The sequence below is a fragment of the Podarcis melisellensis genome, assembly GCF_964234715.1.
Source record: "Podarcis melisellensis genome assembly, chromosome: 7".
Lineage (NCBI taxonomy): Eukaryota > Metazoa > Chordata > Lepidosauria > Squamata > Lacertidae > Podarcis > Podarcis melisellensis.
The window spans coordinates 39,043,660-39,070,016 of NC_138539.1; the positions used below are offsets into that span (position 1 = coordinate 39,043,660).

At 40.1% G+C, this 26,357-nt stretch overlaps 1 protein-coding gene across 10 annotated transcripts in view; it reads left to right on the forward strand.

Annotated features, from left to right (window-relative positions):
* The window catches only part of ST18 (ST18 C2H2C-type zinc finger transcription factor), a 187,858-nt gene that overhangs the window by 101,263 nt on the left and 60,238 nt on the right, over positions 1-26,357 (forward strand). For 5 of the 10 annotated variants that reach the window (XR_014170004.1, XM_081917512.1, XM_081917510.1 and 2 more), the window contains 3 exons: positions 5,026-5,132; positions 18,337-18,391; positions 22,131-22,161. Coding sequence is in view for 9 of the 10 variants with exons in the window: in XM_081917512.1 (XP_081773638.1) it covers positions 5,026-5,132; positions 18,337-18,391; positions 22,131-22,161 (193 nt within the window). In the remaining variant the exon portion in view is untranslated. The remainder of the gene's footprint in view (positions 1-5,025; positions 5,133-18,336; positions 18,392-22,130; positions 22,162-26,357) is intronic. The other 5 variants (XM_081917514.1, XM_081917513.1, XM_081917515.1 and 2 more) reach the window with 1 other exon arrangement.

The window sequence follows — 26,357 nt, forward strand, 5'->3', positions numbered from 1 at the left end:
CTCAGCATGCCAAACAATCTAACTGCCACAGGCATTTGTCTCATAGAAACTTTGGACTCTGAGGCCTATACTAGGTGTGAAGAGCCTTTTGTGTTTTGAGGACCACCTTCCCTCCAGGATAATGCACCCTGGCTGTGGGTAAGGTTGAAGCCAGTAGAGGATAAAAGTGTGGGGGTTACCCACTTTTCTTTCTTTTTTGTGAACCTCTTTTGTCTCTCCACACCATCCTTTACACACAGCAGGCAGCAGGAGGTGGGACAGATGTATATCCCCCCCAGGTTTAAAGTGATAGCTTGCAGAGAGCTTTTGAAATTGGGCCAATGTTCATGGGTTGCCATGAACCTATATTCTCAGGCCTAACAGGTCCATAGGCCTAATCCCCTAACCTAAGGATGAAAGTGGATGGGGAAGAAACACTGTTCTACTTGCAAGAGACTATTTTGCTGTGGCACTCCTGCTGCCACCAGTGCTTCCCTCCCTTTTTTAAAAAAAGATACCAGTGGTCACCACAAAATTGTTACAGTAAGTGTCACACTTTACCCCAGAGAAAAAGCACTGCATATGTTCATTAGAACATGTCCTGGTGAGAGCCTCAAGTGTGCAACTGTATCAAACAGTACAGCAATATTTGTAAAATAATCTTCACAATCATGAAATATGGCAAGGGAGCATCCAAAAACATATTCATTTATTCCAGCTCAGATGTTCATGCTCAATAAGAGACTGGCCAGTTTGCTTGTTTCACTGTACCATAAGCATGACCATGCATAAGCTGCAAGATGGGTGGGACAGAACTGCTGTGCTAGCTTCCTGGTAGGCAGGTCACTGTTGCCTATTGGGAAGGAAGGGGTGATGTGGTGCAAGCACAACAGCAGGAATGCTGGCTTGTCTCCATCTGCTGCTTCTGTGACCATGAATATAAAACTCACAATAATCTTCCTAGGTCTATTTAATGATGAAAAGAGTGGAGGGCCAATCTGTTTGAAGGCTGATTGAAGGTGCTGTGACATTGACTCATTGGTTAATGGAGAAAAGCCCAGTGCAGTATGAAGGCCTTAATGTGTTTGGGGGGAAGGTCCACAGTGCAATAGCAGAGCACCCTATTAGTGCCTGGAAACTTCAGGGAGGGCTGGGGAAAACATCTGTCTGTGATCCCAGAGAACCACTGCTTGACATTATTCAGATAATATTAAACTAAGGTGGACAAGGTATCTGACTTGGTACAACATGCCTTCCTACATTTCAAAACAATTGTCATCTTTTGAGGCTCACACACGCATAGCCTAAATATGTGATGGATGTGAAAATAGCTAACAAATACATCAAATATCATTTCAAAAGCTAATCTTCCATCAAAGAGGTGGTTTTTCTTTTATCTGTAAGACTTGCGGGCTGCACTGGTCCATCATCAAGAGCAAAATACTGGAGTCTCTTTGAAATGACTGAGGCCTTCAATCAAGATGAAACCCAGCTCATCATGTTGTCTAATGTCAAGGGGTTAGGAAATCCCTACAGCTTCGTGATACTTTCCAGAGCTGTTTTGCAGCATCGCTGCCTCAGTCAGAAATCTATTGCACTTTGTAGTCAGTCTGCAAAGTTCCTCCCGCCCCTGCCCTCTGTGCACTTTCCTAAGTGGATCTCAGCTGTGCTGTCTTAACTCTCGGTCCCTTAGGAAGCAAGAGACAGCAGATGGGGTTAGGGCAGAGGACTGACGCTTCTGACAGTAAACGGCCCGGTTGTTGAGTTGAAGCTGTGAGCGTCAGGAAGCGCCTTGCCCCCTGAGAGCCAACCACTGAAGAAAGTTGAAAATGAGCCTTTTGAGAAATGCTATTTAAAAGTAGTAAAATTTACAATTGTGCAGATGATGTGCTGCTGTGTGGTTATTCGGATGCTAATGAGTTTGACATTGGGGAACTCCAAGGGTTTACAGCTACTCCCTTATGTGATTTAGTGCTTTATTGGCAATCTTTGAGAAAATAAGTGGAAAATGTATTGCTAATAAATATATAACCTGATGGAGCATTAGAGAGGGAGAAAAGGCTGCTAAATTTAAAGATATAGAAAGGGCTTCATTCAGGGATCCTTTGTTTTAGGATAATGTGTTGCAAACAAAAGGACAGAGGCAGGTGCAAAGTGGCTCTTGTACAGAACAAGATTAGTAAATTAAAATCTTATCAGGGCACACAACCTATTTTTTTGAGTAGCATGTCTATTATAAGATTAACATCCTTTTAGTTAGTTGGATCATTTCCCTCCTCTTAGCTGTAATGTTCTCTCAGTACTGTGTGTACTTGCTAAACTTTTCTTTGTTTGACATGTTAGAAATTAGAAGCCTAGGAGCAGTGAGAACCATGCCAAAATTGTGTCTTTGTGTGTGTGTGTGTGTGTGTGTCTATGTGTAATAACTCAGAAAAGTAGAATTTTTTATTTCAGTGGCTGAAATATAATTTATAAATATGATTGTATCAAACTTGTCAAACTACAAAAAGTAAACTCATACCATGATAAATTTGTGCATAAATGTTAAAGTGCAGATCTTTATTGTGAACTGCACTGGCTGCAATGGACTTACCCAAGTCCACTGATTTCAGTAGGTGTACACTGAGTACAATTTGTTGGAAACCACGCTAATTGTTAAGTTCTAGAGTATTATTTCCAGAACACTTCTGAAAATGTTCTAAGCTACCATGTCAAAGGGACAGATAATAGACTATATTCAATCTAGGAAATTGAAAAGAGGTGTTATTGTATTCTGTGGGGGACAAGGCAGAATTGATCTGAAGCAGCCAGGACACAGGCATTTCCATTTCTGAAAACAAGACAAATTGGTCACAGTCCATCAAGAACTTTTCTTGCACAGTTGAAATGGTCCTATCATGTCCAGTTGAGCTAATAATAATAGTAGTAGTAGTATTTCCAGGACAAGGGAGTGTACCCAAAGTTTAGCATTACTAAATAACATTTTTTCAGCTTTCAATATTAAAAGAACAAATTGACACTAATGTAAACTTTCTCAAAGAACTAGATTCAGAGTAATTTCTGAATCATCTTCTGCTGCTGTCTTCTTATTTAGAGAACAGTAAGCAAACTATTCAATATCAAAAACTCTCAGGTTAGCATTGGTGCTGCAGGTAGATACGCAAATGCAAGTTATTCAATTTGATTCGTTAAGTGTTAATGTAGCTTGTATATCTTGAGGGATTAACATTAACACTTCTGGCTTCTTTAATTTACATGACAACTTTAATGTACCAAGTGAGCTTCACTTTATCTGTTGTACCGCATTGATAAGAACATAAGACAAGCCCTGCTGCATCATACTCAAAATCTACACAGTCGAGCATTCTGTTCTCACAGTGGACCGCCAGGTGCCTAAGGGAAGCCCACAAGGAGGACATGAGCACAAGAGCACTTGTGAATCCCAGCATCTGATACTCAGAGGCATATTACCCATGATACTGGAGAGAACCATGACTAATAGTCATTTATAACCTTACCCACCATTAATTTATCTAACCCCCTTTTAAAGCCATCTAGCTGGTGGTCTTCCAGTAATGAATCATTATATAAAACTTATGTAAAAGATGGGGGACTGAATGTTGCAAATAGTTAAGCCAGACATTGATTTAATATGATGACCAAAACAATCCCATGAATCAACTTAAAATGTAGTGACATAAATAGTGACTTATGCTAACTTGACTAAAACCTGACCTCATTCCTTGGGGTGAGGCATACTTGCTGGTCCTAGATCTCTAACCAAGAAATCCTTATTTCACCCCTTAGATGTGCTCCTTCAGCATATTATTCTCTTTTTTAGCGTAAGCATCATCTTCCGTCCTTTCCTCCATAGCTGACTTTGTGTGGAATTTTAGACTGTTAACTCCTTGTGTTTGCCTAACACCATGTTGCTACTCTGTAAAATGCTGCATATATTGATGGTGGTACATTTAATCATCATCATTATATCAGTGTGCCCTTTGTAGCATGAGCATTTAATTTCTAGAAAAAGTCACGTTGGGTCTCATGTCTACATTGACCTAAGATTTGGACATTCTTACCTATTAGTTCTGATATATGCAGACTCCTTGTCATTAATTCAGTGATGAAGGAAATGCACTCTGCGCCTGCTCAGGATATTTCTATTTATTCCTACATCATGCACTTCCTCCTTGTTTAAGCTCTAACACTGAGCCATTGCCCAAATTATTAAGTCCTGCTTTGCAGCTGTCGTTGCCTATAAAGACTCATTGGTACCCCCTTCCTTTCTCAAACAGGTTCTACTCTGCACAGCGATAGAACTGCTAAAGAACTGTTTAAGTTTTAATTCTATGGAGATGGAGCACTGGACAGTAACTTTGGGCTACTTTATAAGTATCCCTTATCCAAGGTCGCTTCATCCAACCATTGCAATATACTGCAAAAAGAAAGAAAGACCAGTATTTATTAAATGAGTCATCACAGAATGTCTTTCAAGTCTAACCCTCTAGCACAGGAGTGGACAACCCATTGCCCTCCAGACGTTGCTTTGCTACAGCTCCCATCATCCTTGGTCCCGGTAGCTGGGACTGATGGGAGTTGAGTCCAGCAGCAGCTGTTCCTCTTCTAGCCTCTCCTCTCCTCTGGCTCTCTTATGCAAAATTAGGTACTGTTTTGTAAAATCTATGCATCTTATTTCCAAATATATAATGTAGGTGTCAGTTAAGTAGCAAGTTTCCTTCTTAGTTTTAAACAGAACAATTTAATTCTCCATAACTTAAATTTATAATGCTCACATCTACCATGTATGCTCAAATGTTAGCATCAGATCCTCAAAATATAAAACTATTTTAAGAGCAGGATTGAATTTTGTATAGGTGCACTTACAATTTTTTTCAAAGTAATGGAAGTTTACCCACTGAAAGGCACAGGGCAGACTCTTCACATGTACGCTGATAGCAGGACAAGAGGGGAGTAGAAATTTAGCACACGTTCCTCCTGCTTGGTCTGTGATTTTGCTCATTCATTTTGCATTCTTTCTTACAGAGAATGAATTTTTGGATTATCTGTTAAGTCAAACAAGACATTTTGGTCCGAGAGACGGATTTGGTCATTTGGAATTTGCACATAATTTTGCTCCGAAGCAAGCAAAGGTGGGAGAATGCATTTAGTGTTTAGTTTTGAGTGGAAAGTATGTGATTTCATTTATTGAGCTGCTGTTCCATTTGGAAATCTCATTATGACTTCCAAACTTTGGCTTCATTTAAACTCTTAACAAAATTTGATAGGTCCATGTAGCATCTTCTCAATACAACAGGCCGACACTTCTGATGCTGTCTCATTCTCAAATGAGCAAGCAGCAACAATATTTTCAGAGCTGCATGTACTCATCAGAATTGAAAATATATTTTAATATGTACCATTTTCATTATAAGAATTTAAAAATAATAATACAGCACAAAACATGCACCAAATGTTGCATGTTTGCAATTTCACACATGTTTTGCATGTGTTTAACATGTTTAATGTTTGCAGTGCACATCATGTGCTTGACTGCACATAAACATAGTTTGTTATTTATATTTTAAACGGTTTTCTGTCATAGGCTATTCAAAAAACACATTTCATTGTAAAAGGAATCCTACAGATATTTATTTATTTATTTTTTAAAAAAATTAAGATTCTGTTTCGGCTTGTGCTGTCCAATCTTTTATGTGGTATAAATTTTTTTTACATATTTGTTCTGAAAATATAAAGCTGGCACCTGCCCCCTCATTTCATAAAGCTGCGACTTTACCCTCTGATGCCTTGGTAAAGCAGACTAATAGAAATCCTTGGCACACATTAGTTACCTAAGGGAATAATAGAACTATTTGCTGTAATCGTTTGGCAAAAGGACATAAACATATGGCTTTGGTTTATATTCAGCACTGCCAGTTGTGCAAAGTTGCATGGATGAGGAACACAACAGCAGTGACAACTCTGAAATCAGAAGTGAGAATCAAAATAAATCATCCTCATTACAGAACCATCCAAGCTTGTCTCTGGTCTAACATTTATTCCGCCGTTATGCATTTTCAAATATTAGACCCCCTTTGAAAAATACTCCTTCAAAAATATACATAGCATTTGGCCATCAGTAATCATGGTGTCCTAGAATGGATTACACGGTATGTAGTCTCAAATTGAATCTGTTTTCAGATTTAGATTTAGTGTTTGGACTTATTTATTTTAGTTTGGGAGGATAGTAACACAGCTGAAGCAGTCAAATTTGCACCATTCATTTTTCGTTTTGGGGAAGCACCAGCAATAATGTTGAAATGGAAAATACTGTGTTTGAAAAAGAAGTTATCAAAATCCAAAAAGCTACACATCACTGAAAAGATCCTTCAATCCAATTTTTACATTTTATACCTGCTGAAGGGGGGGGGAATGAAACATGACTAAAGAATTCATGACGGAGGGGCGGGGAGAGAAGAATACTTAAGATTGTTTCTTGGCAAGTGCTAAAAAAATATGTCATCGACCTTTTTTGAAGCAATAGTCTGCATTGTTCAACAACTTCCTTTGCATTGTAGATAACAATGTATGATTTCTACTAAGAGAGTGGGGTGTGTGTTTGAAGTATAATATTTCTCCTACTTTAAATGGATTAAAAGCATTCATATACACTTTTGTTGATTTGGCTTTAGTCTCCTATCCAAACAGTAATATTCATCCTATTCTAAATAGATTTAAAGATTCCATATGCAATTTTGTTGATTTGGCTTCAGTCTTCCCTCTAGGCAACAATTTCCTTTTGATCTACATTGTATAAATTGCAAGTGAATTGACATCTTGTTTGAAACCAAGACATACATATACAAGTGACCATTGTTATTCATAATAACCCAGTAAATTTTATGCCGATTTACAACCTGATCCCTGGCAGCAGAACTTTTCTCCATTTCCAGCACCACATGATCTTGCCCTGGACACATAATAAACATTTAGGACTTAGCTTTTGAACTACCCTCTTTTCAATCTAATGAGTTGTGCTTGGTAGCTACTGCCCAGCTCTACGACTTTCTTTCAAAGTCGAAAAAGGTATTGATCACTCACAGGCTGTAGTATCAAGTGGTGACTTGCAAGCATGAGGTCATTTATTGATTTGCTTCAGCATTTTGAATTCATTGTAATGTTTATATTTCACATATTAGTGATTTGCAGTGCTCCTGAACAGTTTTTATCTGAATACTCCAATCAATTTACAAATACTAATAAATCATCTTTTCAGCGGTACCAGTTTGAGACTTAGTCTCTTCTTTTTAATTTTTTCTCTTCATCTCTTTTTTGCTGGGGTGAATGAGCCATCACATTAACCACCACAGATAAAATGTTTGCATCACCACATGTTAGCTCAAACCCAAACCTGACTGATGGCCAAACTAGATGACACACTAAATATGTAATCATATTTGAATATCATTTTTAATATCTATAAAAAGTGATGGCTCCAGTCCTGATCATGGTCATGGTACAACATAAGAACCAACTTTTTCTCCCATGGCATTTCTGCCTTCAGCTGTTATTTGCCAAGAAAGGGAAAATGATATGAATACAAATGGTGCTTCAATTGAGCTGATTTTCAGTGGGAAACAGTATGGGAAAGGGTTAATCATTCTGATCTGGATCCTGATCTTGTTTAACACATTCCACTGATATTTTTTGTGATTATTATTTTTTAAATAAAGGGAATAAGGTACACAAATACAGTCACACATTTAAATTGCAATATTATAAACACACACATTTATCCAATACAAAGCTCCAATGACATGAATGAAATTTACTTCTGTGTAAAACATTATTACGATTGCCTTTTAATATTTTATGCAGTTGGCCTTTGAGTTATTGAGTGTTGGCTCATACAGCTAGCATCTTCTGGGTGATGGTTTCTGAGGCTGCAACTGGGTACCTGTAGACTCAGGAGTGGGCTGGGATGACATAAGGAACTGAAGACATGAACTATTATCTCCATGTATCTGGCTCCAACACCTTGTGAGGTAGTAGCAACTCTTTTCTTAAGACTGCCATGATCATATAAAACATGGGAGCTGCTCCCAGAGGCATTATGTGAGAAGCACATGCTGAAGGAACTTTGTCCCAAGTGTTGAGTAATCTAGAAGTAAGGCATCAATAGATCTTCATATGTATGCAGACCATTTCTGGATATATTTTGAAAGTGATAGAAGGCCACTTTACTCAGGAAAGCACTTCATTGCTGAGGAAAAGCAGATAATTTTTTAGTAGCTAGCTTTATACATATAAAATAACCTAACATGTAGTGTGGAGGCTCTTAGTTATACAAGGGCCATACTGCATGTTAAGTAGGAGTTGTGCATTTGGAGCTTCTGATGAAAGTTTAGCTTGCAGGTTTCCCCTTCCGTAGCTTCTAGAAAAATCTAGACTGGTGTTGTGGTTTTGGCAAAGGGTTGGACTCCTATGCCTATGTTATGACCTGCAATCCAAACTAGGTCAGATGATAGCTGTCTTCATTTTATTTTTAAAATTACACTGGGATCACCCACCAAGAGCTCCAGCACAGCACATACCTTTGTGTTTTGCAATGCAATTGTTTACATGTCTACTCAGAAGTTTCATTGACTTCAGTTGGACATACTACAGAACTGCAGCCTTGATTATGTAAGCTAAAATTAAGACAAGCAGACAGGTCGTATTAGGTTCAAGCTATTAGAACTACTGTATAAAGTTCAGTGGTACCAAAATTGTGCCTACCCAGTGATATCGGCTTAAACTGCTGTCGGCAAGGCAGATCCATTTCTCTCTCTCTCTCTCTCTCTCTCTCTCTCTCTCTCTCTCTGTCTGATATTGTCCATTAAGAAAAGATGAACATTTTTAATGGGAGAGCCACAATGCACACTTTTTTGGGGGGGGGCCTTAACTGTACATAATCTTTTTGCATTTCACTCTAAAATGATATGAAGGCTCTTCCCAGAAACTCAGGGCAAAGCATAATATTTTTATTTTAAGATGTCATAAAACACTACCTGTCATCAGTGAATATAAAAGCTCTTTGAAGGCCTTATTAAAATGAAAATCATTAGTGTCAAATGAACTCTAATGCTCCATTGTGTGAACACATACTTAGAGGAAGTCTTGATTAAATCATAATATATATTTTATGTCTGTTTGCAAAATACGCATCCCAGTAAGTATTCTTAATATGGCAGCCTTTACTTAGAAATTGGGAATAATGTTGTAAAAATAATTAACATTCATATTAATATATAAACTCTAGTGCTGTTATATCTCTTAAACCTGAACAATAAAATAAAACAATTTTCCCTGCAGTGGTATTCATCAAATTTTAGGTTTGTTTTTCTAATGAACAGAAAAGCTTCTTGTAATAGGTGGAGACTGTACTGTAAAAGTAAAAACAACATGTATCTGATGAAGTAGCTCTTCTGCAGAAAACAATGCGACAATAAATCTGACTCCTTGTTTTTGATGCAACAGACTAACTTGGCTACTCCTCCAAGAGTAGTGGGGTTTTTAGCATATGCGCTGTCGAAGTGCAAAGATCTGCCCAGCGCCCCATTGTGAATGACAAGTGCCGCCGCTGGCACGACAAGTGCCGCCGCTGGTAAATGAGCGCACAAAGTCAAAAGTCCTTTAGTGAAACAGTAGGTATACATTTTGGTAATACCTAGGTATAGTGGTACCTCGGGTTACAGACGTTTCAGCTTACAGATGCTTCAGGTTACCGACTCCCGTAACCCAGAAATATTACCTCGGGTTAAGAACTTTGCTTCAGGATGAAAACAAAAATCGTTCCAGCGGCGTGGCAGCCGCTGGAGGCCCAATTAGCTAAAGTAGTACCTCATGTTAAGAACAGTTTCAGGTTAAGAACGGACCTTCAGAATGAATTAAGTTCTTAACCTGAGGTACCACTGTATATATGTATTTTATTTTTCTACCTTGATCAAAATTATTTATTATTTCATAACAGGTAGATAGTTAAGAGCTTAGGTAGCTTCAGCGGCGGGCGCCAGGCGCCTCCAGAATTCAGTGCCCGAGTGCCCCACACCCCTTGCATCCCCAGGTAAAGACGGCCCTGTCCAGGAGCCATGTAAGCTTGGATTTTTGTCTTCTTTTTCTGCACAATGTTAGTGAAAAATATTACTTTCTTCTATTTCTTCTAATTCTTCTATTTCTACTGGAGAGAGTTGTTTTTCCTATTCAGAATTTAGCACAGAATACTTTAAACTTGTGGTGCGCATGACATGACATATCTTACTGAACTTATTTCACCTCCACCACACTTTCCTCTTATGCATAACTTCCCAGAATAGAAGTTTTCAGCCTGCTTTGTGAGCCCAGACGCAGTGAGCCAGGGACTATTGGGGGGGAGCAGCAAGAATCTTTCTTAAATTTGATGAGCATATGGGGACGGCTGGCATGCAAGTTGGTCATGTGGGGCTTGGTGATTGGGGATGATCCCACTTTCTCCTCCACACTTGAAGGGTATTCATCTGGTCACTTTTGTGGCGCCATGTACCACTCCAGGGAGCAGTGGAAGAAATAGTAGATGGGATTCTGGACATTTTACCCATGTGGCATTTTGACCATTATGGAGACGGCTGCATCACTGCAGCATTTGCTCAAAGTTCTTGCTAAACTGGTAAACCAGCTTGGACTGTACCACTTCAAACTGGAGATAGAGCTCACCTCACTGCCTCCATACAATACACACAAATACGCATGAAGAAACTCATACCTGCATATAGAAAAGTACATTTTCGGAGATGACTAGGCTAGAAAACTAGGCCTAAACCTGTTCCTTGATGCAGTAAGCAAAGAAACAGTGCCTGGTTTAAACTGGAATAATAAAGGAGGTCTGCAAAGAGGAGATGGTTGTCTCATTGACCCTCCCATATGTTGACTGAACACATGCATGATTGTCTTCTCCTGTCCATGCTATTTAAGGGATGCCCACCTCACTGAAGTTCCATAGTAGTCCCACTGAGGCCGCAACAAATGGTCCAGGCTCTACAGCATAAATTAGGTACAAATAATGAAATTTCCCATTAAACATGGGCCTTATTTGGGAAAATATCCTGTAGCGACATAAGCATATTGTGAGAGGCTGACTACTCTTTATTTCCAATAATTTCAGTACTACATAAAGTTCACCCAAAGAGTCATGGTAAGTTGATTCTTTTCTATGTACTAGTAGTACATGTTCTGCAAATATGTAGAATTAAGAATTAAAGCGATGGGACGAAATAGTTATCTATTAATTGTCATGGATTGCGAGAGGATGCTGGATATAGCAGAGCATTGGGCTGTTGGGTCATGATGACATCTAGCTATGCCATATTTATTGCTACTGACGTAAACCAGTCTGCCTTGAATTAAATGCAAAATGATATATCCTTTGAACATAAAAATAAAAGATTCTTCCCAGAGTTGATGATGAAAAGTTGTTGTGCCACCCACATTCTAACCACCCTACCTGGAAGTGTGGCTTATTTCACAACAACTTCCTTTTTAGGAAGGTGTATGGTAATGTAAGGTAACTGAAGTTAAGTCATATGAAGGAAATTTAGGCTTCAGAACTGTAGACATTTCCCTGGAAGTAAGTCCCATTGAACTCCAGGGGACAAATTTCGGAGGAGACCAAGTATAAGATTGCACCAGTCTCTATCAAAGGCAGTAGGAATAATCCCTCAAGTTCATTTGACAGCCCTGCAAAAGACCCACTTAAATGAATGAAAACTGCACAGTTGTTGTACTATGTGGATTACACCCAGTTTCCTGAGAAATAAAGCTCCCCCCTCTTTTTTTTAGTTGTGTGTGAGTGGACTGTTTTATATGCAACAGACGCCCTCAGCCCATGATGATGGGTTTACAGTGCTATGCTCATCATACTAAACAGGCCTTAGCCAGTTTAATCTTAATCTGTTTAAACATCTGTCATAAATTCAAATGATTTTCCTAAAGAAAGAAAATCAATAGAAAGAATCACCTATATTGATTTGGCTGCTGGTTTTCATCCATTGTGTGGTTTTTAAATATTCATGACAAAATAAAACCCCAAGTAACTGCTGCTTAAAAAGAGACAGCCCCCCCCCTTTTTGTTACACAGTTAAAAGAGAAATGTAGTGATTGGTGCAGTATTTATTATGAAATGATGACAAAGGAGTACCAGTGGGTTTTAAACAGTTTTAGCTTACAGGAGCGGCTGTTAATTTTGTCAGCAGAGTTGCAGGTGAAATAATGCACATTGGATAAATAGTCTGTATTGGTTTAACTGAACATAATATATAGTGTGTTCTGGAGTTGTTTGTCTCAATAGACTATAGTAATCAAAAGTAATGAACCTATTATGTGCAGGACCTTGGAGAGCATAGAATGGCAGTAAAAGTGTGGCACATAAAAGGTTTATTAAAGGAAATTAAAGTCCATCATTGCCACACCTGCTCCCCTATTATAAGTCTATGGCAGGTCAGTGCCTTCAATCACTACTCAGCATCAGAGAACAGAGCTACGTTTCCCCATTACCATTGCAGTCACATTGCAACCAACCCTGTATTAGGCTTGAATGGCAGCAAGCAACCCTGGGCAAGTTTTCATTTCTGATCAAACAGACACCTTATTTTTAATCGCTGTGTTGCGAACCATTAGCTATAAATCAAGCAGATGAAACTATGACATTCAGTTTCTGGAAATTGCAAATATAGTATAGTATATTTCTAGTTTCTGATTGCATGAGACAAACACAGCAGCAACAGAGTTATTCAAGTATTTGCATAACATTTTCAGAAATCTGTTCAAGCATTTGACTGCTTGTTTATTCCTGTAAAGAGCTATTTGGGTCATATGTCATGTACCATATGTTCTGTGTCTCATGTAGCCCTCTGTAATAATTAGCAGGGGAAAAATAGAGAGGCACACAAATGTTGTTTCATCTTCAGCTAGTTAACTCGGCCCCCTTTATTCTTCCTCACAATCTTGAAGAGGAATGTATCCCCTTGTTTCATGCGGACTTTAACCATAAATCTCAACATTATGTAGTTGTATCCTTCTGTATATGATGGAGGAAAATACATTCACTAAACAAGAACCAGTTTGGTAAACAGGGAACAAATGTCATGAGCAAACTCCATCCATATCCATGTTCAGCTGATACTTAGAAGCCCCGTTTGCACTTCAGACAGCCACTGCTTTTCTACGCAAATAGAAAGGATGCAGAGAAGCTGCTGGGTAAATGTGAAAAACTGGTCACATGCTAACAGTATAATTTAGATAAATTTGCATTTGCAGAGATTATCGTTTACCCAACTGTTTTTAGATGATGAGGTGAGTGATTGAAATTTGAGGCCTACTGTACACATCACCCTCGCCATATGGCACATCCATGCAATGTGAAACCACACGATGAATTGTGCTACACATTATTGCAGTGACATAGAAGAGACCCAATGTAGGAGCAGCTTCAGTCTGGATCCCTGTGATCACTAAAAGGTTCTCAGAGGTTTTGTCTTCTGAACAAATTGTGAGGTCATTGTGCAGTTGTTTCATCATATGCCTAGAATCAGATTTTTTAAAAATAAATAAATAGTACGGCCTTATTTTACCAGACTACTGCTCAACTCATTAGTATTGGGTTCATGTATCAGAGGGACTTGTTCCTTTGGGATCCCTCACAGACCCATTCCTGGGTTCTGCTTCTTTTTCTGCACACACTATCTCTTCCTGATCCACAGTCCCATGAATATGCTGATGACACCTGAACTTACTCTTTAACCCAGAACTTTGCCTCCAATAGGCACTCCTGCATCTCCAACTCCCTAGCTGTTATTTCCACCTGGATATCCAGTTCAACACCAGGTAATATGTTGAAAACCAAACTTCTCCTCTTCTCTAGCAGACTTTCCAATTCTCATATAATCTGTATATCCAGTGACCACCCACCACACTGAGCAGGCCCAAATGTTGGTTGACCTTACTGGAATACAGTCATGCTAATGTCATGGAAAGAAACATTTTGAAAACAGTACTTCATTGGTTGTTCATGTTATCATATGCTGCCACTTCCTCCCCCACAACAAACACTCTGTGAGGTGAGTGGGGCTGAGAGACTTCAGAGAAGTGTGACTAGCCCAAGGTGCATGTGGAGGAGCAGGGGATCGAAGCCGGTTCACCAGATTACGAGTCCACTGCTCTTAACCACTACACCATGAATCTTAGAACTGTAGAGTTGGAAGGGATCCTGAGGGCCATCTAGTCCTGCAATGCAGGAATCTCAACTAAAGAACCCAATCTCTGTTTAAAAACCTCAAGCCACCCTGAGCCCAGTTTCAGCCAAGAAGGGTGGGATACAAATAAAAGTTGTTGTTGTTGTTGTTGTTGTTATCAAATGAAGGAGATTCCACCACCTCTGTTCCACTGTTGAACACCTCTTACTGTCTGAAAGTTTTTCCTGACGTTTAGTCAGAATCTTTCTTGTAACTTGAAGGCATTGGTTCGAATCCTACCCCCCAGGACAGGAGAAAACAAGCTCATTCCATCTTCCATGTAACAGCCCTTTAGATATTTGAAGATGGCTATCGTATCTCCTCTCAGTCTCCTCTTTTCCAGGCTAAACATACCCAACTCCCTCAACTGTTTCTCATAAGGCTTGGTTTCCAGACTCATTATCATCTTGGTTACCCTCCTTTGCACATGTTCCATGTGTAGCTACTTCATAATATTGTTGTGCACCTTCCATATAATATTGTTGTGCACCTTCCATATAAGATTGTAGTTACAGTGAAACTACTCACTTTGGTTTGGTGAGATCACTGAAAAACACGGTGTAGTATTGTAGAAATATTGAGTTTATTGCAAATATACTAGCTGAGTGGAAACAAAAAGCATAGCAATCCTCCAAAGAAGAAATCCATTGTTCCACATCAAATCCCCAGAGAGGCAGCCTCCCCCGAGTTCTTTCCTGTGCTCAAAACTATCTTTCCACCTGTTTCAGTTTGTCTTAAGGCACATGAGGACACCAGCTTGCTGACATAAGGTAGACCTGGATCTGGTCAGTGCCTGGGAACCAAATGTATACTTCCTTGGCTCCCTTGGCAGGATATAAATGTAGGAAAACATGCTTCTTTTCTTCACACAGAGATTGAGATTACATCATCCTTGGCTGAAGCAGGGAGAGAGGTGTCACCTTTCCCCTTAGGAACTCTCAAGGAGGATCCAGCTGCTTCCTGGGTTTTTGAGAAAAACATACACCAGCCATTCCAGTCCATTAGCTCAGCCACTTGACAGACTAAGGATCTAGCTGGCATATTTAGCTCTTGATCATTGAAGAACTTTCAATTATCTTTCTGCCCCAACTTTTTCATTTCCAAAACCCAGACTCCTTCACAGCAATCAGAGGTAGTGATGCCACCACAATAGTAGTAGTAGTAGTAGTAGTACTCCTCTGCCAATTTGGCTGGGTTGCCCAAGCTATTCTGGGCAGCTTCCAGCAGATACAAAAACATAATAAAAGGTCAAATATTTAAAAACTTCCTGATATAGGGCTGCCTTCAGATGCCTTCTGAAAGTTGTGTAGTTCCTTATCTCCTTGACATATGATGGGAGGGCATTTCACAATGTGAAATATCCCTTAGTGGGCTGTGTAAAACTGTGTTATGATCTAGAGCAAAATAGCTGTTTGTGGCTCTTTGGTTTCTGCTGTTGGATTTTTAGAACAAAAGATTAATCTAGAGTAGCCAATTCTGTTCCTGCCAGCTACATAAAGCATCTGGGAGCATTGTTGTGGCCAGCCCAGGATGTGGGTGAGGGGACCAAGCTTCTCTGTCTGCAAATGCACGCACATTGACACTGGTATCTAGTGTGTGGTCACAGGCTATCTATTCCATGACTATGTCCCCTAAGGTCCTATTTGGCTGTTTTCTTTTCTTTTTTAATCCGGACACTGAGGTCCAGCTCCGAGGGCCATCCAGCGGTTCCCTCACTACAAGAAGTGAAGTTACAAGGAACCAGGCAGAGGGCCTTCTCGGTAGTGGCGCCCGCCCTGTGGAACGCTCTCCCATCAGATGTCAAAGAAATAAATAACTATATGGCATTTAGAAGACATCTGAAGGCAGCCCTGTTTAGGGAAGTTTTTAATGACTGATGTTTTAATGTATTTTTAATCTTTTGTTGGAAGCCACTCAGAGTGGCTGGGGAAACCCAGCCAGATGGGTGGGGTAGAAATAATAATAATAATAATAATAATAATAATAATAATAATAATAATAAATTTTTGTTAATATTTTACCATAATGCAATAAAATTATGGCTGTTTTCTTGCATCCAACCAGCCTACTCTCTGTTTCAGGGCTGCCCAGGGCTGGATCTAGACACATCACAAAAGCAATTCAGTTAAAGGCGTTGTAAACTTCATGGAGGGAAATCCCATTGGCAAAAGATGGGACTCCACAGTGTCATCTGGTGTCACAGTGTTATATACAGTGGTACCTCTGGATACGAATGGGATCCGTTCCGGATCCCCATTCGCATCCTGAAGCGAATGTAACCCACACCTGCACATGCACGGGTTGCAATTCGCCGCTTCCGTGCATGTCATTTTGAAAGCGCTCAACATGAAGCATATTTAACCCAAGGTATGACTGTATAGCATGCATATAAAGCACTTTATCTTTACAAATGTAGCTGAGTCCTAGGATTTTTTTTAACCTGACTGTACATTGTTCAAGCAGTGTTGTTGGTTTTTTTTTCACCTACTCTGTACTGGATTTGGAGGTGGTGGTATTTAGGGATTTATTTGGTTACATGGTTGCATTAGTCACATAGTTGGCAGTAAGGTGTGGGAAAGCTTACAGTTAAGTTAGGTAACAGCTGAACACTCTGAGGCACCTTTGGAGGCAAGGGGCATTGTGGGGACTTTAGCCTGCATATGGGATGTTCTCAAGATGTTTGGCATACATTTTAATGCAAAACCCCCTATTTGCACTTCATACAACAAAATTGAATACAAAAAGCATGTAGCCTTCAAAATTCACACTTTTCTGAATTTTGTGATGCAGTTCTCTACCCAAATAATATGTAGCCAAATATGTGCATATGTGTCTATTGGGGGGGGGAGTCTAATAACATATGTATCAGTGAAAATAATAGATAAAATTGCATTATATTTGGGGGGAATTCTTGCAAAAATGTGTGAATCTGGAGAAATTTTCACTAAAATGCTGAAATGGGAACACACACACACACACACACACACACAGAGAGAGATGTGGAATTAGAAAAATTAGAAAAATTAGAAACAGAAAAACCAAAATGGAGAGATTCATCCATCCTAAGTGGTGGCTAAAATGACTCTTTGAAGTTACATCAATGAGTTATATATAGCTTCACTGACCAACTTCATGCTGTGTCTCCACCAGATTCCATGCTTTGTTAGAACCTTGTGCATAGACCATAGAAAAAACATGCTGCATTTCTAGTAATGCCATTCCTAGCTTGCTAGCACATGGCGCTCCCATTGAACCAATGTGTTGATGTTCCAAATCCAGTTTTATTACTAGTATGACCCCATGGCAACTGAAATAAAAATGATCTTCCATAGGAGGCAAGGCTAAAGCATTTGGATTTTTTTAGTTGTGAAGGAAGATGAGTGAGGAAACCATGATAGATGCATACAATTTGTATACATATGCAATATGTAGGAAGTGAACAAAGAGATTCCCCCTCCATCTTTCATAACACTAGTATTTATTGTTACTGAATATGAATGGCAATAGATTCAGGACAGACTTCTCTGTGGAGCCCATGAATTCAGTGTTATTCAGTGTGGTGCTTGTGTGGCTTTAAAAGGCGATTGACAAATTCTTAGACTGACAAATTTCTCATTGGCTTTGATAACTAATTGGAGCCTTCATCTTCCAGGGAAGTATGCAACCAAATATCAGTTGCCACAGGGCATCAACACAAGCATGTGAGAAAGAGGATGCTGAATTAGTGGATCTTTACTCTGATCCAGCAGGGCTCTTCATATGTTCTCATGATCCCATCCTCAGCAGTTATTTAACCTCATTGGGATCAGAACATAAATCTTGATCGCTTGCAGACATTGGCACTCACCCAAAAGGAATAATTAGCATTTGCTTAATTAAATATTTTTCCATTACAAATATCTTCTGAACTATGCTTAAAAGTTATTCACAGATGGCATTTTTTCTGAGTGACAAGATTAATAAGTTCTTGGCCTATGGAAACTTTGTAAAGACATGTTAACGATTCTCCCACCACCGCCTCCAATGGTGAATAGACTTTCTGTTACTGTTACAGATGGATGCAGATGGTGAAGATAAAAAGCTACGCACACGTTCAAGAGGAACCAAGGGTGAGTTAGAAGACCCCTTGTATGACCCTGTGCCCATCACACCATGAAATGTAAATTTCTGCACATGGTCCCAAATGTGTCATCAGCGAGTCTACACCTTCCTGAGGGCTCATTTTAAATCAAGCCAGGACACAAACTGCAGAGATTAGGAAGTGAAATGTTATTTAGATGTGTGGGAGAGTGGAGGTGGAAAGAAAATCTCACAAATGTACAATCATTTCACAGAGATAATCTAAAAATCCAACTAATGCTGTTGGATAGGTTGATGCAGAATGGCCTTGAACATGCAGACGGTGATTTTAATAGGTATTGTCTCCCAAACGAGAATCATCCTCTTCCAATTATATGTAAACTGTGGTAAACCATGGGAATACATTTTACTGTTTTGTCTGCTTCTTGTTGAATCAAATCTGCTATTGGCAAGTTGAAAAACAAAAACAAAAAAACCTTAGCAATATAAAGTTGGATCTGCTTCCATCCCAAAACACTGCAATGTCCCTAATGTTTTTGTATTTATCTGTTCAAATGTACGATAAAAAAGTTAAACTTTCGGTTTTTCTCTCATTGGGTAAAGAACAGATGGCAATGTAATATTGAGATTAAAAGGCCCCTTAATGATCTAAACATCTGGAAAACATGATTGACTAGTCATACAACCCCTTAAGGAAAATAACTTTTTATTATAATTGGTAATGCTTTTTGTGACCCTTGATTGTGAGTGGGAAACGGGCATATGTAAAATAAAATAGAGATATTTTACCTCCAGTTGAAGCAGATTTTACTTATGAAATTGTAGCTAAACTTAAATGACTAGATGTAATGCTAACAAGTCTAATTTGCCAGTGCAATTAATTAACCACATATGCCCTAAGGGTGTTTTTACACATGACTCTCTAAAGTGCCTTTGAAGTATCTATTTACTTATGCCCTGTATGAATGTTGCTAATGCAGTATAGATGAGTCCATTTTTAAATCAAGTGTACATCCTAAGCAAATAGTGGCAAAAAATGATTCAACCACTACTTGCGGAAATGCCCTATGAGCAGCACAGAGCTGGAAGAGAATGGGAAGTCAGCTACTCAGATAGCAGAGCCAGATCTGATCTCACAGGCATCCTTGTTATCTGTGTAGTTATGTGGGGGACCAGGAGAGGTTAAAAACAGCGATCTATGTAGACTGCAATGCACAGCCCATTGTTGTCTTGTTCCATGGACACTTGAGGGTCACATGGAAGGTCAAGTCAAGTCTGGTCACAGTAGGCAAGAGGAGGTCAAGTAAGCAAGGTTAGGTCAAGATAGGCAAATCAAGTCACATCAGGCCAAGTTAGGTCAGGGCAGACAAAGTCCCATTGGGGCAAATACTGTTATACAGAGAGCAGGCAAAACAGGACGATAACAGCATCAAGGGAGCCCTGGCAGCTGAAACTATCCCCTACGAAGGTAACTATAGGTAAAAGTTATCTCAGTAGGCTGACAATATCTATGGTAAAGTAGTCTCTGCTTCTCTAGAAGGGGTGCCTGGGCTGTTAAATGCTATGATTTGCCCACATTCCAACTAGCCATGACTCCTCATAACGTTTTGGGCAAACAAAGAGAAACACTTTGACCATTTAAGACTGTTTAGAACTACTTCACACATTCTTATATGGAAAGCACTTGCCACATAGGAAGTAATGAATAGATAATCACAAAGTAAGTGTTCATTTCACTCTGTACAGCAATCCTTACACAAGGGATGATCACAACCTGTATGTGGATGATGTACTAATTTATATATGGCCCTGACTACCATGTACAAATTTTGTTTCTCATTACCCATTATACCAAATCATACAGTGAAGGCAGGCATGCCATAGCTGGAGCAACTCAGCCCATACTGCTTTCCTTCTAGCTTACTGTTGGGTTGTGAATCACAATCATGATATTGTAAAAAATAAATAAATGGGGGGAGGGGTGTAGGGAAACATTCCTTACTGCATTTGTGGGACCTTACATATGTGTGGGTGTCACATAGAGGGGGTCAGATTTTAATGACCCAACCTTGTGAACTGAGGTGTCCACATTGTACCCATACTGCTGGGAGGGAGCTGATCATGTGGGTCTCAGCACCCCACACCTAGTGGGGTGCCAACTCCATGGCTGGAAGCTGTAATTCTGCTCACAAGATTGAATCATTTAAATGTTACCCAAGATACACAGAAGCTGCTTATAGCAAAGTGGCTTGCAGATTGTTATAGTGATGGGATCCTTCATTTGGGCTATTTTTCTGTGGCTAATAAAATGTATTCAGCAATTCTATTTTTTTAAAAAAATAAATATTGGCTGATTAATCACTGCACCAAAGGATAGCTGGAAGTCTTTATTCAAATAGGGAAAGAAATGCAGTTCAGTGGTAGAGCAGTTGCTTTGCAAACAGAAGGTCCCAGGATCAGTCCCTGGATCTCCAGGTGTTCCTGGGAAAGACTTCTGTCTGATACCCTGGGGAGCAGCTTCCAGCAAAGACAATAGTGAGTTAGATGTGCCAGTGGTCTGATTCAGTGTATAGCTTGCTATCTTCCTAAATTACAAAACTGAAATAATCTATCTCTGAGATGTTTCAAAATAAATGTATCATAGTTAAAGGTGAGCCAAGATTTTGACACACCCTGAAGGATCAAAAACTTTCCTCCTGAAATACATAACTGTTCAAAATTTGTTTTAGCACAGAGCTGCTTTGCAGATGGCTGTTTTTCAGAGATTATTGAATCTGTTGCTTTTGCTCCTATTACTCCTCCTGCCACCAGCCAAAAGCATTCAGATGTTGTATATATTCAACTGCAAGGGAATAAGGGATTTAAATCACCCAATCTCCCTTCACTGTCATAAAAAAAAAATTCCACGGGTCTTTCAATAACAAAAGCCTGAAATGGTGAGGGCAAGATATAGATAGAAAGATAGATAGACATTATTTTAAGAGCCCACCCTGCCTTCCCCTGGCAGCATTTCTATATAGTTCAGTGAGATCAGGATCAATCCCCAAATGAAGTGAGTAATTGCAACAGCATAATGAAGTTACTGCTGCATATCTGAACATTGTAGTGAGCCTCCATTAGATCAAGTCTGCAGGGAGCTACTGACTAACTGGCTGGGTTTCATTTAGCAGTTTCTAATCAGAGTTAATGCACTGCCATACTTTCTTTAAACATTTAAAAGGTGATCTCTCTCATTTAGCAAGCTAGTTAAACATATTTAGGGCTTAAAATGCCTCTCTCTTGCACACACAGGCTTAATAGAGCAACAGGATTTCCCCAGAAGTGGGACAACGGATGTTGCCTGTGCAACATGAGTAATCTTTAGAACCACCTGTTGGCTCTTTCAATATGCTGCATAGCCTTGTGTGGGCAGGTATTTGTAAACACCAGCTTTCCTCATTCCCAAATCAAATTATCACTTAGGAAAAGAAAATGTTCTCACTGCACATCCAATTAAAAAAGAAGGAAAGGTACAGTGGCTTTTTTTTCCTGCTGAAGATCATCTTCCTTGTGTGCTGAGTTGTTTTGGGTTTTTGTTTTTTAACAGATAAGTAACCATGGGAATTGAACATCAACTTTAGCAGTTGCCATGAGCAGCAATAATCCTGTGGTTAGGGAGAAATAAAGAGTCACCTGTGTTCTCCCAGGTTCTCATCTCTCACCAGAAATAGGCAGGTGCACAGAAGTTTAAATGTAAACTGATGCAGTCTTCCCTTCTTTTACCAACAGCACACGTGGATTCAATAGCACAGGAGCTCAGGTAAGATTCATGAAGCTTCAGCTTTGTCACAAGAAGTGCTGTTATATCCCACATTTATTGCATCTCTTACAAACATAGCCAGGACAGATGGTGTGTTCACAGTAATTCAAGTTGTTGTTGTTTTTAAGTGCCTCTAGGCTTTCTAAGGTTCACCAGAAAAATATTGTAACCTATCAAGAGGTTCTTGTATGAAGAAAACTTCACAGAGGTCCAGGTTGGTCAATCTGTGGCCTTCCAAATTGCCAAAGCTGGGCAAGCGCTTACAAGACCTTGAGAGGGGGGCAGGCAGGCTCTCCCTTGACCCCTGTACTCTGTGTGTGGAAATTGGTTGTGCTGCCCTAAATGTGCCTCTGCTTTAGGTAGCACTGGCTGGGGGAGAAGGAATTTATTTAACCTTCAATTTCTAGCCCAGATAGTTTCAGTGTATGTCTTGAGCTGGGTTTGAAGCTGACCTCTTATGTTTTCTTGACCTGTCCTCTCTTATTGTAAGTAGGCAGTTTTGTAAGTAGGCAGCTGAGCATTAAACTGTACACACACTCCAGTTCTGTTAACTAGATGGGCTGAACTACTCCTCTTCTGGTGGCTGCCACTTTAAATTCTTTCTGATTATTGTTATTTTATTATTAAAGATGCCCAGCAGAAGTTAGTGGGGAGAAATATCTCCAGTGGGGGGAGTAGGAGGGGAAGGAGTAGTGCCACAGACCTGGCCTACTTACAGCAGCATTACCACCGTAAACCAGGATAATGTGGAGAAAGGTCAGGGTGGTGGGAGCACCAGATTGACTTTTCCAGTACCACCCTACCCCACCCCACTGCTGCAAATTAAAGTACGCAGCAAGCCTGTTCTACCAAGGAGACTCCCTCTGTGATCAGAGCCCCCAATGAGTGGACAGTGGTGGGACCAAGTAACAGGAATGTGTTGGAAGGCAGTGGAACTAGCATGAGTGTCCAGGTTCCCCCCTCATGAAATAGGAGAGGAATGAATGTCTATGCAGGGCGTGAAAAGTGTGAAGATCTCACCAGGATTTCATCATTTCAGAGTGTATTGGCTAAACCTTGCAGAGGTTTCTTATCAATAACTAAGTTGTTTCAAAGGTTTGCTTATACTATTTGTGGTAAGGATATTCGTGTTTTGTGTAGAGCCACCTTTCTACAAGGGTATTATGATAATGCTGAACATATTCATGGCAAGTGAGTAATGACAGGATTGAAGCCTATGAAGGCCCACAACGCTGATCCCATGGTGAAGAGCAGCAGCTGCCTATCACCCTTTCTACAATCAACTAAATAGAAGGAGTGAGGCAGCAGGCCAACAGCACTATCAGTCATGACGAAGGATGCCAATAGTCTTGCAGCAGTAGAATGAACATCTGGCCATACTCCATAGACTTTAGGGCATAGATCACCCTTCGGGGGAATATTTTATCTGAGACAACTGGTGCCTGGGTTCATAGCACAGGGGATTAAATACGTGCTGGTATCATTCTTCATTAATCTGCATTATATCATATTAATATGCGAGGGACCATCATGGTTATGAGACAAGGCCAGCTTGCCCATTCAGTGGAATCGAGTGATATATATTTTCTACCACTTCATATTGCAGGTAGTTGGGGAGGATTAAATGATTCAAAATTCCCTATGGGGGGTGGGGGTGGGAATGTTCTGTACATACAAAATTAGCATGTTAGGTAGAAACAAAAACTAAACTCCTTCCTCTCAGGTGGTGGTTTTAGGAAATGGGTGCATGATTTTATTATTTATTTCTTTACCACTTGATTGTAATAAAACCTCTAAGCAGTTTACAAGAAATATTTAAATTATCAATAACAATTAAAAACATTTTAAAATTATTGAAATCAATAGTAAAAATATCCAGACACATCAACATCTACATACCTTGATAGGCTTGCCTAAAGGAAAATGGTTTAAGCAGGCACTGGCAAGAGCTGAGCCAAGATACTTGCCTAATTTTGGAGGTTTCACCACTGGATCATGTTGCTGTGGTTCAGGGAAAGACAAGTACTTATTTTGAATGCCACCTATTTGGGCCAAGCAACTGGTGACATGAAATACCAAACCCCATTCACCACCTGAGAAGTGGGAGGTGGAGATGAGTGGATCTGTCAATTTTTATTTCTCTCTATTATTTTTATAATCTTAATCTCAGTTCTCTACATTTCCACATCAGTTTGCTTTTTTAAAAAAGTCCTCATACAAATTCACGAGTGTTGTTTACTATGAATTTCTCCTAAATATATTTTTGTCTAATATACACATTTTTGTAAAGCAATTTCCCTATTCTAATGCGTTTTTTGGTATGCTGTTTTCCCTAATCAGTGCAATTTTATGGACACTTTACCTCAGTATATGAATTTTTGTACACATTGTTTGACTGTGGAACAGCATTGCATAGTTCACAGAACTGCAAATTTCAAGGGTGGCTGTGTTTATGTATTCTTTGGAAAATGCTAATTTGGTAGGTTCGCCTTTAAATGTCAACTGAATCAAATTCATCCCCCATCTCTAGTGAGAGGTGAATTGGGAGGAGGCAGTTATCACTGCCTTAAAGCATTCCAGCAATGGTGCCAACTGTGTGGGCAGCTGATGTGTTGAATGTGGCTATGAGATCAGACAAGTACCCCAAGTAGCATTGAGTGAACTTTCCTAGCTTGATTTGGAGGTGTCCCCCCAAAAAAACACCCAGTTCCATTTCACACTCCTGATAATCAATGGGGAAATGATGGGGTGTCCCTTAGCCTGTATGGTCTCACTGGAGGAATTCAGTCTTCAGCCCTCAAAGCACAAGGAATCTTGAAACATAGTTAAACCCCCCCCCCCGCAAGTGAACATTACAAGCTGGACAATGTCACATTCTGAGCTGGTTATTACAGATTGGCAAATCTGCTCCACTTCCCAGTGGGGAGGAGTTGTGGTGGACCACGTGGCCACCCACTCCCGTACAGGGATGAGGAACGAAGTCCCGCGTCACCCGGAGGTTCCCAGCCACGTCATTCGCCAGCCAATCTGCTGGCTGGGAGGGGTGCGGCCAGGCCCCATTTAAACTGAGGCGTGAGCCGGAGAGCTTCCTCTTGGCTCGCTTCCTCGATCTCTTCGCACAGTTCCTTGGCTTCACTCTGCGGACTCTTTTCTCAGCTTTCTGCTGCGGCATTGGTTGATCTTATTATGGGGGATGGGAGGTGTGGCCATCACCTGCCCTTCCAAGCTTAAGGGTATTCCATTAAAGGAATCCAGGGGTTTGGATCTGGTCCAAAGCCCGGGGCGGGGCTAGGGCCATGCCACGACCCCGTCGGGAACCCAGGGGAAGCTTGAGTCGGTTTGCATCAACGGGGCTCCTCCTACAGGTGGTTGACCCTTTCTGGACTCCCTGCATGACAGGCAGGAGTCAGATATAGTCTGGTCAATTCCAATGCCTAAGCCAATACTGCTCACATTCTGTAGCCAATAAAGTTGTAGCCTAAATTTGCCCAATAACATTAACCTAATATCCGTGTCCTTGTGTCTTATTCATCAACGAGGGGGTGGTCTTGGGGTCTCGACCTGCAACACAATGGCTTTTCACATTTTAGGAGTTGTCACAGGGGGCATTTTAAAGCAGTAAACAGTGTGGTAAATTACATACTTTGGTATTTTACCCTGAAGTTATGTCAGTACAGAGCACTGGTATTTATAATGAGGCTACTCTACATTGCATGCCATTCATGATGTTAATAAAGGATTTATGCTAAAATTCACCTGTCCTTATTACTATATCCTGTACGTCAACCATTCATATCATCATTAATTAAACCAGTTATAAATTTAAACCATTACTGTAATAAACTTTATAGGCCTGCAGCCTTTTGGGATCCTCCCTTGTTTCTTTCTTGTCTTTTAAATCTTTCCTTAATTAGCTATATCTAAAAGCCAGGGATACAGTTGTGATAACATCCAGTAATTCTAATAGCCTTATCTAGTAAAGTGACAATTTGATGACACCCTTTTCTGTTACTGCTAGTAGATAGGAGTTCTGATCTGCAGGATTTTCTGACATGCAGGTTAAGGCACATGGCAGCCGCTTGCCTGCACTGATGGTGTACCACGGCCTTGAGCAAATATGATTGTGTAAGAGGTGGTGGGATCCTCTGAGCACTTTGGGTGTTAGTTTGTACATGGGATGTTGGCTGGGTCATGAT